Below are 16,644 nucleotides of genomic sequence, written 5' to 3'. Positions count from 1 at the left end.
ATTACAAAAATAATATTTTATCTCCCCCCCCCCCCCCCCCCGCCCCATTATATATTAATAAGTTGTAAATATGTCACAATGGCAGAAAACTCAGAATAGTCCCTTTAATGTAATGGGGGGGGGGGGGGGGGGGGATATTATTTTCTAAGATATGTATTGACAGTTGGTAACAGAATCACGCGAGTGTGTTAAAACAAAACTTGTATATCTTTGCATTAATAACAATGTATTTAAACTATTAGAATGTGGTAATAACACTTTAAACTAAAAACATTCTTAAAGATTACAGACAATGGTGTAGTTAGAATCTGTTGTATTTGTGGGGAGGGAGCACCTACACTTGTTATAAGTCATGTTATAGAGCGACTAACAACTATAAAAGGTGGTGGGGAAAACAGAGATGTGATTGGGGGCCGAGGTCCCCATTCCACCTACCTCCCCCATCTAATCCACTAAAATATCAATTTAAAAAAAAAAATTACATGTTCAGCGAGTATTTAAAATAATTTTATATTCAGTTTAATGTATTTGTTATGCATATTACAATTTTGTTCACTGAATAATTACATTACATGGGAAACGAAATAATGTATACAATGTATATGTACACACAGTTTAAGACTACAGTAAATATTGTGTCCGTCTACATAATATAACTTATAACTACATTTCAGGCCGTCGTTCGTGATGCAGGACATATGGTTAACGGGGATCAAAGAGAAAGGTCATTTGTATTGGTGCAACGCTTTATCGAGGGACGACTGCTCTAAGAGTAACTACAAACAACAACAACGAGTTTATGAAGCTCATTTTATTGTACATATTCACGTGGTAGCGTTTTCGAAACCACCTGTCATAGACAATAGACTCCATATATTTATTGTAAATTCAAAATATCACATAGCTTGATGCTAGGTTGTTTTGTTGTTTTTCTGGGGGTTTGCGATGGGTGTTTTTTAGGGGGGTTTCATATCAAATTGTTTTTGGTTTTTTTGTATTTCATGATTTACATACTCAGTACATTATTAACAATGACTACATAAAGTGGAGAAAATACCAATAAATGCTCCATTGTAACAACTTAATTTGTTCTTTGTTTTTTGCCTGCAAACCAGTGCACAGAGTATATAATATGACGTCATCAGGAACAATCTGGTGGATCTTACTCTCTACTCCACCTTGTATCTGACAAAAGCGAACGACAATTCGTATCCAGGTGAATGCTCCCTCTAACTTTATTTTAAAAAAATGGTTTTCAGTTACCGAGAATGTCTCCAGATACCATGATAACTAAAACATAAGAATTCTATAAAGGGGCATATCAAAGAGCACAAGTGGATTGAAACATTTGTAACACAATTTACGTTTCAATATTTGAAACTTGTGAAATTTATAGCACAAATTATGTTTCAATAATTTAAGCTATATGGTACTAGCTAGTATGTGTTTAGTTTATAAACCATGCACACACACACACACACACACACACACACACACACACAAAATTATACAACCAACATATACACGACACAAACATTCACACATCACATATGCATACGCCTGCACACATTAACACTATAAACACGCACAGCGCGCGCGCACACACACACACTATTTCTTATAATTGACACAATGTATGTACATGTATATGTATAATTTTATAAAAGGTTGATTGAGGTGGGTTGGGGCATGGGGTCCCCTCGCTGCGCCACTGACAACGTGTACTCTAAAACTCGGAAGACATGATGTAATCTTTGAGAAACTTCGGCAGAGGCAACCTTCTGCATCTCTCTGACCGTCTTCTCAAACACACCAAAACAGATACTTTACACGAGTGTCTCAGAGATCTCACTTGCATTGCACTCGCCAAAGCGGCCAGCTGCTCCACGTAGTCAGCATCAACAGTAACTTTAGATAGTAGCTGCGGTAAGACAGTCCCGCAGATCGAGTTCATCGCGTTCCGCAAGTGGCCGGGAGACATGTAGTTTAGCATCAGCTGCACACAAGGAACGTCCACTCGCTTCTGGATTGAAAACAACACGGGATAACACAATTCCGTCAGAACGTCCTCGGTGCTTTCTTGCTGGTCAACGTCTCCTCCATGCTGGCAAAGTAGTGCGACTAGTTTTACTTTGTCCTTGCGTCCGCTGCGATGCATCAAATGAGTCGAGATGAATGTTGACCACACAATGGTTGATTCATGTTCGAGAAGCATTTCTGCAGCTTTGTAGATCAACGGTTCATTCAAGCCACTGGAGAAACCCGTGATACTCGCGAGGATCTCAAAAGCTATGTCTCCTTTTGAATTTCTGATATTTGGATCAGCCCCACTAGAAATTAGCAGACGGAAACACTCAGTGATATCCTTGTGGTACATATCGAGAGTGTAATCGATGACAGAGGTGCAAACAGTTGTCAGTTCTCTGCTGGCATATACAGCTCTTCTTAACATTTTTATCAAAGATATATTAATTTGTAACAGCTCTGCCAACACATGAAGAACCGAATTCCCAGCATCATCCACCAGTTTAACATTTATTCCATATTTGATGAGAAGAGCGGTGTTTTGGACATATTTGGGAATATTAAAATGCGACCTGTACATTATATGCAAACATGATTTTGATTTACAAACAACATTTGGATTGGCGCCATGTTGCAGAAGATGACTGATGGATTCGGTATCGCCATTCCAGACAGCAATATGAAGAGGTGTTTTACCAGTATGGTCAGTTAAGTGGATTGCGGATTCAGATTCAGTTTCCAGGAGAAGCAACACTAGGGGTCCACAGCCAATCGAACATGCCTTGTGGAGCAGAGACGACTGATCGTCCAGACCTGCATACAGATACGCAAACGACTGACATGGTATAGAAAAGTAATTCATCAAGTACACTGCGCAGTCTAAATGCCTTTCAGCGATGCACACTTCAAACGGTTTCTTTCTTTGTTTCAGTGGGTCGATCGATCTCTCAAACAATGTGTTTTCCTTTCCATTGTTTAACGCAACCTGCTTTTTCAGCATCAAAACACTGACATCTTTTAGAGAAAAGTTAGAGTTACAAGTTAACAAATACGTTAACATTTCCAGACTGCCAATCCAACAGACAAGATGGAGAGGGCAGTTCACAAGTATTTGGGCCTCATCGTCTCCTGGCGTCTGGCTAGGAAAGAGATACCTTTCTCTCTCGTTATGAAAACCTGGGCAGCGTAATCCCAGAAACTGGACCAGGACATTTCTGTCGTACAGAATCGCAAACTGAAAGATATTTATGTTTAAGCTGGGGTGCTTCCAGTTAAGAACAACATCCTTGAATGTGTCCGTTTCAAGAAACATAGCAAACAGGTCCTCGTCGCTCTCCCCTTCAACAATTGCATTACACATCGCTTCCACGGCAGTTTGGTCCGAGCTGAACGTTCTATTTGCAAAATGTGTAGTCGACATTGCGGCTTTTCTAATAATATCTGGTTAATTGGGGAATGTTCCGGTTGGTCGTGTGTTGACGTCACGGGATGTCAAATGGTTCACAATACCGTATAGGACGTTAGAATCCAATCAGTATACAGTTTGAAGCGGGGGTGGGGTGTGTGTGTGTGGGGGGGGGGGGGGGATCTCAAACTATACACAGGTCTTAGTTAAAAGATGTCCATGTTCCAAAATGCTCTCCTAGGCTTTAGCCGCTCTAGTGATGACAGGCACTTTTGCAATCAATTTACAACCAATAGTTGTCACTAGAAAAAAAAAAAGAGAGAAAAACAAACTCATCGATGTCAAAATCATTTGAGATGCTTAATATTATTGAAACTTCGTGCAATCCTTGTCTACAGCCCAATTTTACAGGATTTGCCAATGGATTGTAATAACTTGCAAACAGTATCCCATATAGATATAGCATATATATGGTTACTCCGGTGTACATTTTACCTAGAAAAACAAAATCCTACATATTAGTCCGTTAAAACCTCTTTAAAAACATAATTCAATAAAGAGAATCAAAATTTACCCAAAGATATGAGCTACAATTTTGTTTTCATTATTTGGGACTTTTTTGGTAGTTGTTTTAATTCTAACATTAACAACTTAATGCTTTTGTGTTACGCTGTTTGTTACATGTGTTCCATTTTGAAAATGCGCAGAACAAGTTTATTACGTTGTCTGTCAGAATAGATTAGAATAGAATAAAATGTATTACAACAGAATAGAATTCAATATATATGGGCCTTTAATGAAATATCATTAAACAAATATTTCTTTCGTTTCTTTGCTTTTAGATAAACACACACATCGTTACCGGTAACTGACGTTTGTATTGTATCTGTTAGATAAACACACACATCGTTACCGGTAACTGACGTTTGTATTGTATCTGTTTCAGCTAGGGGCGAGACGTAGCCCAGTTGTAAAGCGTTCGCTTGATGCGTCGTCGGTCTGGGATCGATCCCCGTCGGTGGGTCCATTGGGCTATTTCTCGTCCCAGCCAGTGCACCACGACTGCTACATAAAAGGCCGTGGTATGTACTACCCTGTCTGTGGGATGATGCATATAAAAGATCCCTTGCTGCTAATCGAAAGAGTATCCCATGAAGTGGCGACAGTGGGTTACCTCTCTCAATATCTGTGTGGTCCTTAAAGTTACAGTCTCTGGTTACCATATTATAACATCATGTACAAATATGAAATACAAGCTCAAATGCACTTTTAAAAAACTTGTGTGTGTTCGCTATGAACGGAGATCGTCAAAACTATACGCTCGATTCGTCGCCTGTGCCGCCATTGCTCGACAAAGCACAAACGACAGCCTGTTGTCAGTTTCAGTTAACATGTGCGTTTGCCGATTTCAAATTGGAGGGTTCGTCTCAAAAAATGAAATAAGAAATCTTGCGCTGTACGAAGAACGTTCGGTTGAGGATACGGTACTAGAGTCTTTCATTAAAACCGGTTTGATCTTGACAATGTATTATTGATAATTGTACCTTCCTATTTCAGAATTAATATTTTATAAAGTGTTAGTAGAACTTTTAAAGCTTAGTTTGTATACTAGTAACACATTGATCATGTATATATTTTTTAAATAAAAATATACTAAAGTAAACAATGAACGTTTTCACTTCTTAATTTTACGTGTGTTAAAATCGACAAATTCAAATAAATATTCTTTCGTTTGGAAAGGTTAAAGTTAGTTTGTTTGTTGTTGTTGTTTCTGTTGTTTTGTTTTTTTTGTGGGGGTTTTGTGGGGGGTTTTGTTGTTTAATGACATCAATTGGATGTCAAACATTTGGTAATTTTAACATATAATCTTAGAGAGGAATCAGGTGCATGTGCAGGGGGAGGGTATTGGAGGTTGAAACCCTTACCTGCCCAAGCTTAAAAAAAATATATATTATATTTTCTGGGTGAGCATGGCCCCATATAAACTTCGCTCAATACAGTTTATAACCCCAACCCCACTGAAATTCCTGCACACGCGCCTTGAAAACCCGCTACATTTTTTTTTTTTTTTTTTTTTTTTTTTTTAGCAAGGGATCGTTTATATGTACCATCCCACAGACAGGATATCACATACTATGGCTTTTTATATACCCACCGATGGGGATCGATCCTAGACTGACCGCGCATTTCCAAAAAAACCCACCTTTTAACGTCTAAGTAATTAATAAAAATAACAGTCTTAAAACATGTTACGTAAATCGAACACAACACCCTCTTCCTCTACCCCTAGAGCGTTACGTAATTATTAACACCTGTAACACGTATGCTAACCGCTGGCCACTGTCAAAATGTCACGGCAAATCCCCCACCGACACCTGGAAAGGTGTTGTACCATACCTCTATGGATATAAATATGTTTTGGAGATATGAGACGACCCCTCGATCAAGACAGTTAAATTTGTTCAAAATCACATGAGAGAAGCTCAGCGCCTGCGCAAATCACGTAAAGTCCCAGTTCTACTGGCGTCCCGCTAAATGGAAGAAAAACAAAGCGGGCCATTGCTTTTGTAGTTGACCTAGATAATGTAGATAAGTAAGCATTGCGAAACTATAGCGATGTGGTGGACCTTTTATGTACCAAACAGAACTAAAGGGTCTTCCAAGAGGGCTTCCTGCAATTTTACTACTTATATTATATTGACAGTTGTATTTAATTTCGTTATCATAGTTATACATACATGTGCCATATTTAGTTATTTTTACATTTGTTTGTAACAAATAGCTACAAAGCAATACATTTTTCTACGAAATTTCTAAAAGGTCAAACTTTCGCATAAGAAGTAGCCTACATGTAGCATCACATAATATTTTTAAAGTTTATTTATTTATTCTTTTATCTTTATTGTTTGTTTATGGACTTACTACATTCGCCAATTCTTTGTGTTGTACCCCATCTCCGTTGAAAGGCGATCTAAATATGGATTTAAACAAATGTTTTATTTTTTAACCCCGACAGTCGACAAGAATGTTTTAAAAACTGTTTAAATACGACCCGAGTTAATTTACCTCGAGTACTAGCGCTCAGGCTAGAGTTGATTATAAACATTGTAAATGCTATAGTTTGCAGGACTTTACGGTATGTGGAATAAAATGTATATCCCAATCAGTTCACGTCAAACAATCTGAACGTAAAATAATCCAGTTACCGGAATCTTCATTATACAGTGAACCGGAATTCCCTCAACACTTAATTTTTTTTTTTTAAATCCATCCACTGAAAAATTAACACTCTAGCCTTGACGCCTAAACAAACAACGATCAGAATTTGGACAAGCGAAACCAACACTACAAAAGTAATAATTTATGAAAAACATGATCTTGATTTATTCAACATAAATTTAGGCGTACACGGTACCTTTTACCATCTCAAAGTAACGCAAAATATTTCAGTAATTTTAGTTAATATAGTTTACTCATGACTGCTCAAAACAAAACTCTTAAATAATTTATCCTTAATATAATAATAATAATTTTTTTAAAGCTTACTTAATAAGTAAATTATTATATACCAATTAAGAAATATATGTACCAAATTACCATACCAAAATGAATACAAATAAACCAAATTATATCCATATAATAAAAATAATTTATATTAAATAAAAAATTCATACAACCTATTTTTCGATACAACCTAAACCGTTTTCACAACAGCTATATGCGTTTTCCTTTACTGGTTTTATTCCTTTCCTTTTATTGCCAATTATTTTTATTTTTTTAAATTAAAAAATTTAAATACATTTTTAGTCAAAGGTTGTAAATGAGAATCATCAATGACATATTTTACAAAAAAAATAAAACAATTCACCATCCTCTTGGATTTTCAACTTCGATGTTCCTTTAAACTCCATATGTAGACGGTATTAAGTGACATACTGTTTGTCATTCTATCCCGTGTGAATGAACGGCAATTTTAAACTATTATTATTACATGTATTATCATCGTTGTATTAATGTTTGTCATTGTATCCCGTGTTTATATGTTTAACACATTTTTAATGTATTTTCTTTTAATACACTTTATATACATCGTTAACATTGAAAGAATGAACGTTATATACTACTCAAAAGAATTTAAGGGTCAAAAATGTATAACCAAATAAGTTTCAGAGTGTATTAGATTGATGATGTAAACTACACCAAATTTTTTATTTATTGTTCCATATTTACAAAAAAACACAAATAAACGTCACTGTATACAAGAAAGTCACATGACATGCTGTCAAAGTTGAAGGTTGTCAAACATGGATTTTACACATTAGAACATTCGTTTAATAGTGTGTGAATCCACCCCTGGCGCGAATACACTCGACACATCGTTGCCTCATGCTGTTGATCAGACGTCTGAATAACTCTTGGGGAATGGCCTGCCACTCTGCCATAAGAAGTTGACCCAGATCATGAAGGTTGGCCGGAGGGGCATGGTTATCCCGAACTTTCCTGCCTAATTCGTCCCAGGCGTGCTCTATTGGGGCCAAGTCAGGCGAATATGCTGGCCAATCCATCCTGGCGATACCTTGTTGTCTGAGAAAGTCCGTTACCACCCTGGCGCGGTGGGGTCTGGCATTGTCATCCTGCAGAACTGCCCCGCCGCCAATCTGCTGAAGGCCTGGGAGAACCAACGGCCGGATAATCTCATTCAGATAGCGGATTCCATTCAGATTGCCATCCACCACATAGAGGGGGGGTCCTGTGGTGGATAGAGATGCCGCCCCACACCATGACGCTGCCACCACCGAACCGGTGACGTTGTCTAACGTTAACGTCAGCGAAGCGCTCCCCAGGACGTCTGTAGACACGAACCCGACCGTCGTTGAACTGGAGACTAAACCTGGACTCATCAGTGAACATCACTCGACCCCACTGAACTCGTTGCCACTGCAGATGAAGCGTGCACCAGTGACGTCTGGCCGTTCTGCGACATGGTAGGAGTGGTGGTCGAACAACCTGGCGACGGCAGCGTAGATTATTGGCTCTCAGACGATTGCGTATGGTTTGATCAGACACTCGAGTTCCAGTCGCAGTCCGCAGATTGTCACGTAATCGGCGTGCAGTGGTTGTGCGTTGACGTAAAGCCATATTGGTGATGTAGCGGTCCTCTCTATTTGTAGTGCTTCGGGGTCTTCCCGAACGTGGACGATTTCGAACAGAATTCGTTGCTTGGTACCGTTGCCACAGTCGGCCAACGACACTCTGACTGACACCAAGTCTCAGAGCAACATTTCTTTGCGTATTGCCATCCTGAAGCCAAGCAATAGCCCTTCCTCGATCTTCGATAGTCAGTTGAAGTCGTACCATTGTCGAATTTGGAGTGTGCACCGTACACGAACGCAAGCTCCAATTATACAAAAATTCAGCATTGGGAACATGGAATACACGTGCAAAGCGTGCAAATGAAGCGCTTTGTGAAAAAGCAAGTTATGGGCACTTAGCAGACCTTTCGCTTTCGCCCTAATGTACGTGCAAATGTAAGCATGTTTTCGCCATTAGAACTAGTCGACAGTGTCAATGACAGTGGATTTTAATTCATTTATGGGTTGCTTAGACCCACTTTCGTCAAAATGGAACAATACCATGCGTGACATTATGGTCTAGCTAATATAATTGACATTCAGAAAATAATGTCGAAAATATCGTCTGACCCTTAAATTCTTTTGAGTAGTATATATATTGAAAATTATGTAGTAAGTGACACTATATACTGTTCATCATTCTATCCCGTGTGAATGAAAGTAAATTATATATAATTTGTAATGTCATCGTTCTATATACTGTTCGTCATTCTATCCCGTCTTGTTTCACATATTTTTATACTACTTTTATTTATTTTCCCCACAAAAAATATTTAAACCCCTTTTTTTTATATAATAGTCCCCAAAATAAAACCCTTTTAAGACACTTGATAACATCGAAAGAAAGAATGTTATATATGGCAAAATATGTAGTGAATGACACTATATACTGTTCGTGATTCTATCCCGTGTGAATGAAAGCAAATTGCAATAAATGATTAGTGTCCTCGTCTCATATAAAGAGATAACTCTTGATAGAATGAAAATGTTAAATCCCACTCGATATATGGAAAATTATGTAGTGAGTTACACTGTATACTGTTCGTTATTCTATCCCGTGTGAATGAACGTAAAATATTGCAAAAATTGTAATGTCATTTATACCGCGTTTATATTTTTAACACAATTTTAATGCTATTTTTATTTCTTTTCCACCAAAAAATATCTAAACCCCTTTTTTTAAATAATAGTCCCCAAAATAAAACCCTTTTAAGACACTTGATAATATTGAAAGAAATAAACTTATATATTAAAAAATATGTAGTAAATGACACTATATACTGTTCATCATTCTATCCCGTGTTGATATGTTTCACATAATCATAATGCTATTTTTATTTTTATTCCCCCCAAAAATTCTAACCCCCTTTTTTTCAATATAATATTCCACAAAATAAAACCCTTTTAAGACACTTGATAATATTGAAAGAAATAAACTTATATATGGCAAAATATGTAGTTAATTACACTATATACTGTTCGTGATTCTATCCCGTGTTGATACGTTTCACATAATTTTAATGCTATTTTAATTTCTTTTCCCCTAAAAAATATCTAAACCCCTTTTTTAATGTAATATTCTCCAAAATAAAACCCTTTTAAGACACTTGATAACATTGAAAGAAACAAAGTTATATATGGCAAAATATGTAGTGAATGACACTATATACTGTTCTTGATACTATCCCTGTTCATATGTTTAACATAATTTTAATGCTATTTTTATTTCTTTTCCCCCAAAAAATATCTAAACCCCTTTTTTTATATAATAGTCCCCAAAATAAAACCCTTTTAAGACACTTGATAACATCGAAAGAAACTAGTTATATATGGCAAAATATGTAGTGAATGACACTATATACATTACTGTTCGTGATTCTATCCCGTGTTCATATGTTTAAAATAAATTTAATGCTATTTTTATTTCTTTTCCCCCTAAAATTATCTAAACCCCTTTTTTTATATAATAGTCCCCAAAATAAAACCCTTTTAAGACACTTGATAACATCGAAAGAAACAAAGTTATATATGGCAAAATATGTAGTGAATGATAATATATACTGTTCGTGATTCTATCCCGTGTGAATGAAAGCAAATTGCAATAAATAGAGAATAATACATGAGTGACCGTTAGATACCATTTATCTCACAACGAGTTGTGAGATAAATGGTATCTAACGGACACGAATGTATTATTCTATTTCTTACATATCGGCAAATACCAGGTTTTAACATCTTTTTGGACTAAAAGTTATTTACAGCCGTTGCATTTGTAGCGAACTTACACGTCACAGACACGATTGTCAGGTTAATTATACGTCACAATGTAATCTATTTCCACCGAGTTGCTTTTCACTGGCTGCTTGGCACTGGTGACCTGGTCATCACCTAGAAGCAGCCAGTCGTATGTCATGAAATTGTTAATACACATTCGTGTGTTAACAACCCACGTGTTATCAAAAATAATGCATGGTGTTCTCACCAACTGGGTGTGTAAGAAATTATTACTGTCGACTTCTCTTATAAAGAGATAACTCTTGATAGACATTTCTTATAAAGAGATAACTCTTGATAAAATGAAAGGTTAAACCAATCGATAAATGGAAATTTTCAATCCCGTATGGGATAGAATCACGATATAGCCCAAATTTTACCTCTGAAGACCGAACAATTAAAAACTCTGAAGGAGTGTCGCCTGTCTCGACCATACCAATTAGTTGTCAAAGTCGCGGTGTTACTAACTATACCAGATGGTATGCGCATGCTCGGTGTAGCGTGTCCGGGACGTGTTTGAGCGTTTGTCGAACAATGCTCCAATTAGTCTCTGTTACCTAGATTTTGGTTAAGCCTTGTCATACCTTTAAGTTTGTAAAGGGAATAATCAGTGCACTGTGTTTATTGGGAATCAATCTAATTAAAATTAGCTCCACTATTACATGTGGATCTAACACCAGCCAGTTGGAGCTCATGTCCACCAATCAAAACCTTACTTGCAGAATCCTGCCAGTGATTTAAAAATAATTTGAAAACATTCCGAATTATCCTGAGGGTATACGATATGTTTCATGTGAATTACGAATGCCTTATCTAGACCAGTAGAACTAATTTTAATCGGACTGCTAACAACACTGCGTAGTACCCAATGGCCAGGTAACATTTCGTCTGTAAATAATAATTTAAATATTGACCAATCACACTTCGCCTTTTTAACGTTATTTGGGAGCATACAAATTCTAAAAATATCGGGCGAGTCTATTTTAGTGGCCGCAGTACAGCGAACCATACCAATACATACGGGGTGGGTTATCAGTCTTCAATTTTACATTAAAAATTATTTATTTATTTATAAAAATAACTAACTAAATCAGTCTTCAGTTTTACATTACAAATTATTTATTTTATAAAATAAACATGTTTTAAGGCATTCGTAATTCACACGAAACATGTCGAATACCCTTAGGAGAATGTTTTCGAATTATTTTTAAATCACTGGCAGGATTCTGCAAGTAAGGTTTTGATTGGTGGACACGAGCTCCAACTGGCTGATGTTAGATCCACATGTAATAGTGGAGCTAATTTTAATTAGATTGATTGGGAATGAGATTATTACCTCTTCCGAACAAATTTATCGCTGGTTATATCTGATTATTTTACACGAGGACCCGACAAAGCAACCATAAATTTAATTAATTGCATTCTCATTGTCTCTGTTCCACTGTTTATTTAGACAAATAAGTCGGCTTCTGTTTCCGATATGTTTCGTAGGTACGTCAATAGCATTTCATTTCCATATCGATTGTCAACATGTCCGAACGTCCAGCAAAACGGCGTCGTGTAGAGTTGTCACTGGACGATAAAGTTAAATTTATTAACAAATACGAAAGTTTACCCAAACCAACATTACAGTCACTAAGTGATTCATTTGGCATTGGGAAATCGACTGTATCTGACATAATCAAGAAAAGGGACACCTATAAATCGCAGTACGAGAATAATGTAAATGGGAGTAAACGAAGGTTTAATAACGCGTGTAAATTTGACCGACTCAGCGAACTCGTTTGGCAGTGGTTTTGTCTAGCACGTGAAACACTCCGAACATTTCTTGATTGTTCAATGTGTTACATGTTCCAAATGTATTTGTGTTATTTATTCACAAAAGCTCAACAATCTATATAAAGAGTTTCCACTTTAATTTGGTTATTGTTGGTTTATAAATGTAATTTAACACACGTTTGTACCTTGGTAATATTAATAGTAAAAATTAAAAAATGGTTATCAAGGCTGTTTCTTAAAACCTCAGTAAACCGAACACCCCTCCTAACCGAAAATTTTATTCGGTCCCTAGGGTGTTCGGTTTAGAGAAGTTTCACTGTATAATATTCAGGGTTCCAGCTGCCGTTCGCCATTGTCGCCAATTGGCGAATTATCACAAATTTGGCTATAATCTGGTCAATCAGGCGATACAAAATGGCGATTTATTTTTTTTAACCAATGTTTCCCGAAATTCGGATTATCTTATTTTCCTAATATATATATATATATTTAATGTCGCCGCCATTCCAAACAAAATATACGCGCGAAACCCTTGCCCTTAATAAAATAAAATGTGGATGCAGTGAATCGTGAACCAATCAAATTGTTAACGATTCTTCACGAATAAAATCTACATACAGGGCTCTGCTCGACGAGTACTTCATTCGTATGAATATATTTATTTCAGTTTGCGTAAGCTCGGTATAACCTATTAAAACGCCAGATATGCGGGTCCACAATTTTTTATTTAAGTTTCACACCAAATTATATTCTTATGTTTTATCTACCAAGATAATTTGCATTTTGTATCATTGTTTAGGTTTAATTTTAAAACATTGTTCTAGTAAATCAAACGCTCATTCAAATGCGATCTTTAATCACAGTTATCACGTGGTGACGCTAAGCATTGCGGGACCGCCAGTGATTACAACACAATGTCGCGACCAACCAAGTATAAACGGGATCGCGATTTGAAATCTCAGGTACAAATAACAGATATGCTTCTACCCGTTCGGGAAGTCCACATGGCTGACACCGACATCAACGAATCAACTGAAACTTGCGCCTCCAGTACTGAGGATGAAACTAAAGATAATTATGACGGCATGTACCTGGTTGACATTTCGACCACCGATAGCGATACTATCGGCGATAGGCTTGTTGATCGTACGAAGATATTAAAACATCCCGACTACAGACTTCTGACACAAATAAAATTTAAACATATACACTTTTACCTCGGGTTGTTTTTATTTCATAATTATAGTTTGTTAACAATCTGAATGGGCCATTTAAAAAGCAGTTCAAGAAAACCTGAAAAGAATCACAAATGTATTGCTCACTAGGACAAATACACCACATGAATTTGAGAATAAATTACACAAATATAAATATTAAAATTTTCAATCCGCTCTTTTGGCTATAAAATTTATATCGTGGCTATAAAAGTAAACATTTGGCTATAACTTTGGCTATTAATGAAAATTTTCCAGCTGGAACCCTGAATATTTGATTATGGTTTTCATCTAGGCCTAAGCGTGATCGGTTAGCTAAAAGCGAACAATAGCGTATGATCGGTATAACACAGAACTGGATCATCTGTTGAAAATTCAATATCAAAAATATTTTAGATAGCTACTGTAAAGTTTAATACCAAACTGTATTGCACATTAAGATTCAGAGCCTAGCCCGCTAGAAAAAAAAACTTCAAAGCTTATAAGGTAAGAACTATGTAGCTGCATGTAACAACACAGTGTGTCGATTTATTGATTACGAATGACAAGATGTGGTTTGTACAGCGACAACCCAAAAAACTGCGTTACCGTATTACAAAGTTTTATTGTTTGGTCTTATTTCTATCGAAAGAGTTGTCGCTCCTGTTTGGATATGTTAATAAACGGAATGGACCATAAAAAGACAATATCGGTCGACACCGGTCTCGGTTATAACTATTTAAAGCAATCGACTTCATTTAAGCTAGGCTGGTATGGGTGCTATTAGATTGCCATCCCAGTACCATATATAATCCAGAGTGAGTTATAAATGCTCCGTGTGGATATATAATTAAAGGTACGATTACACGGTCTGCCACAGGACTGCCACTTTTTAAGGCGCTCCAGTACAAGGAAGGAAGGAAATGTTTTACTTAACGACGCACTCAGCATATTTTATTTACGGTTATATGGCGTCAGACATATGGTTAGGGACCACATAGATATTGAGAGAGAAAACCCGCTGTCGTCACTTCATGGGCTACTCTTTTCGATTAGTAGCAAGGGGTGTTTTATATGCACCATCCCACAGACAAGATAACACATACCACGGTCTTTGATATACCAGTCGTGGTGCACTGGCTGGAGCGAAAAATAGCCCAATGGGCCCACCGACGGGGATCGATCCCAGACCGACCGCGCATCAAGCGAACGTTTTACCACTGGGCTACGTCCTACCCGCTCCAGTACAAATGCCAAAACACTTTCTACAGCTTCATCAATCAAAGGGACCTCTGAAGGTGTACATGCACAGAGTAATATTTCAAGGAACATAAGTATTGCTCAAATTATTTTGAGTGCGAAGTGCCTTTAAGGCCTTACAGACTTCTCTCTTACTTTCAAGAATTGAACACTTGAAAACATATATTAACATATGGGGTTGGGTTGGGGGGGGGGGGGGGGGCATGAGTGAGACAGGGAGCCCAGATAGCTGAGTTTTGTACTCTGGACAGTGCTTGAATCTTATATGTAGAAAAAAAGCACCAGTGCCTGATAACGTAACATTTTTAACACAAGTATGTCATTTTAATTCCATTAATTAAATACTGTAGACAGTCGACCATACCCTATATATTTCTGTTACAGGCGATTTTTTGCCAAGTATTTATTGATTGTATTATTTATTCATTCCCATGAAATTGGGAGTGGAGCACAAGAGTATTCTTTATTTTTAGAGAGGTGTGTGGTGTTAGGGGGGAAGAGGACATACAATAAATGGCCAGATTTGAGATTACGTAATAATTGTTGAACAGCGGCTTCTTTGGACATATAAAATAAACAGTTTGTAGGACCCCTACTCTGATGTTCAATATTCTGTTGAACTTAATAATAATCACAGCAACAGTTTCCAATCTAATGTGGGAATTAAACAAGGTTGTGTATTGAGTCAACTGCTCTTCAGCCTGTATGTTCGTGATCTGCCGGACATTTTCACACCAAACTGACCCGATTTCTTTATATGATAGATAATTAAGCAGTCTCGTGTTAATACTGTTCGGTCTTATTGTTACTTAGGTATACTGTTTACTGCATCCGATAATTTTAAATGCCCATGTGACCGACTTTGTGAACAGGTTGCCAAAGACATCTTTAAACTCAAACAAATTGATGTCAAAAACAATATATATCCACAACTTTAAAAATATTTCAGTGCTTAATTTGCCCCATTTTAACGTATTTCTGTGAAGTTTGGAGCCCCTATTATCTCAATGGAGTAGATCGTTGTGGTTTCAAAAATATATCCGACAATACTCCATTCGAAAGTGTTCAAATAACATTATATATATATATATATATATATGTACCTGCTTGGTGTTAACAAATGATGCTATACGCGATGAAGTTTGCCAGCATCCACTTCTTTACATGTTTATCTCTTGCAACAAAATTCTAGTTTTGATTTGGAACACGCGATTGTTCATAAAGCGTATATGGAATCATATTCTAATAACCCATCTAAACCGGCCTCGGTGGCGTCGTGGTTAGGCCATCGGCCAACATGCTGGTAGGTACTGGGTTCGGATCCCAGTCGAGGTATGGGATTTTTAATCCAGATACCGATTCCAAACCCTGATGAGTGCTCCGCAAGGCTCAATGGGTAGGTGTAAAACCACTTGCACCGACCAGTGATCCATAACTGGTTCAACAAAGGCCATGGTTTGTGCTATCCTACCTGTGGGAAGCGCAAATAAAAGATCCCTTGCTGCTTGTCGTAAAAGAGTAGCCTATGTGGCGACAGCGGGTTATCGCTAAAAAAAAAAGGTGTCATAATGACCAT

At 37.1% G+C, this 16,644-nt stretch overlaps 2 protein-coding genes across 6 annotated transcripts in view; one reads left to right on the top strand and one right to left on the bottom strand.

Moving 5' to 3' along the window:
- LOC121381947 (probable serine carboxypeptidase CPVL) overlaps positions 1-1,080 on the top strand; it is a 34,127-nt gene extending 33,047 nt beyond the window's left edge. For all 4 annotated transcript variants that reach the window (XM_041511378.1, XM_041511379.1, XM_041511377.1 and 1 more), the window contains exon 14: positions 675-1,080. In XM_041511378.1, the coding sequence (XP_041367312.1) occupies positions 675-770 (96 nt within the window). In that variant the 3' untranslated portion in view covers positions 771-1,080. The remainder of the gene's footprint in view (positions 1-674) is intronic.
- On the bottom strand, positions 797-11,343 carry LOC121381946 (serine/threonine-protein phosphatase 6 regulatory ankyrin repeat subunit C-like). Of its 2 annotated transcripts, none has more exons than XM_041511374.1 (2): positions 11,217-11,343; positions 797-3,732 (listed from the first exon to the last, which is right to left on the bottom strand). In XM_041511374.1, the coding sequence occupies exon 2, from the start codon at positions 3,443-3,445 to the stop codon at positions 1,727-1,729; it is 1,719 nt and encodes a 572-aa protein (XP_041367308.1). In that variant the 5' UTR covers positions 3,446-3,732; positions 11,217-11,343; the 3' UTR covers positions 797-1,726. The 2 variants fall into 2 exon arrangements, with proteins under 2 accessions (XP_041367308.1, XP_041367309.1); XM_041511375.1 differs by lacking the exon at positions 11,217-11,343 and adding an exon at positions 10,848-10,967.
- Positions 11,344-16,644: the final 5,301 nt, after the last annotated feature.

This window comes from Gigantopelta aegis, chromosome 9, assembly GCF_016097555.1.
Source record: "Gigantopelta aegis isolate Gae_Host chromosome 9, Gae_host_genome, whole genome shotgun sequence".
Classification (NCBI taxonomy): domain Eukaryota; kingdom Metazoa; phylum Mollusca; class Gastropoda; order Neomphalida; family Peltospiridae; genus Gigantopelta; species Gigantopelta aegis.
Note: the sequence above shows the minus strand (reverse complement) of the source record. Positions and strands in the feature narration are given on the sequence as shown.

Coding starts and splice junctions, on each gene's coding strand:
- LOC121381946 (XM_041511374.1), bottom strand. CDS start 3,445: ATGTCGACTACACATTTTGCAAATAGAACGTTCAGCTCGGACCAAACT.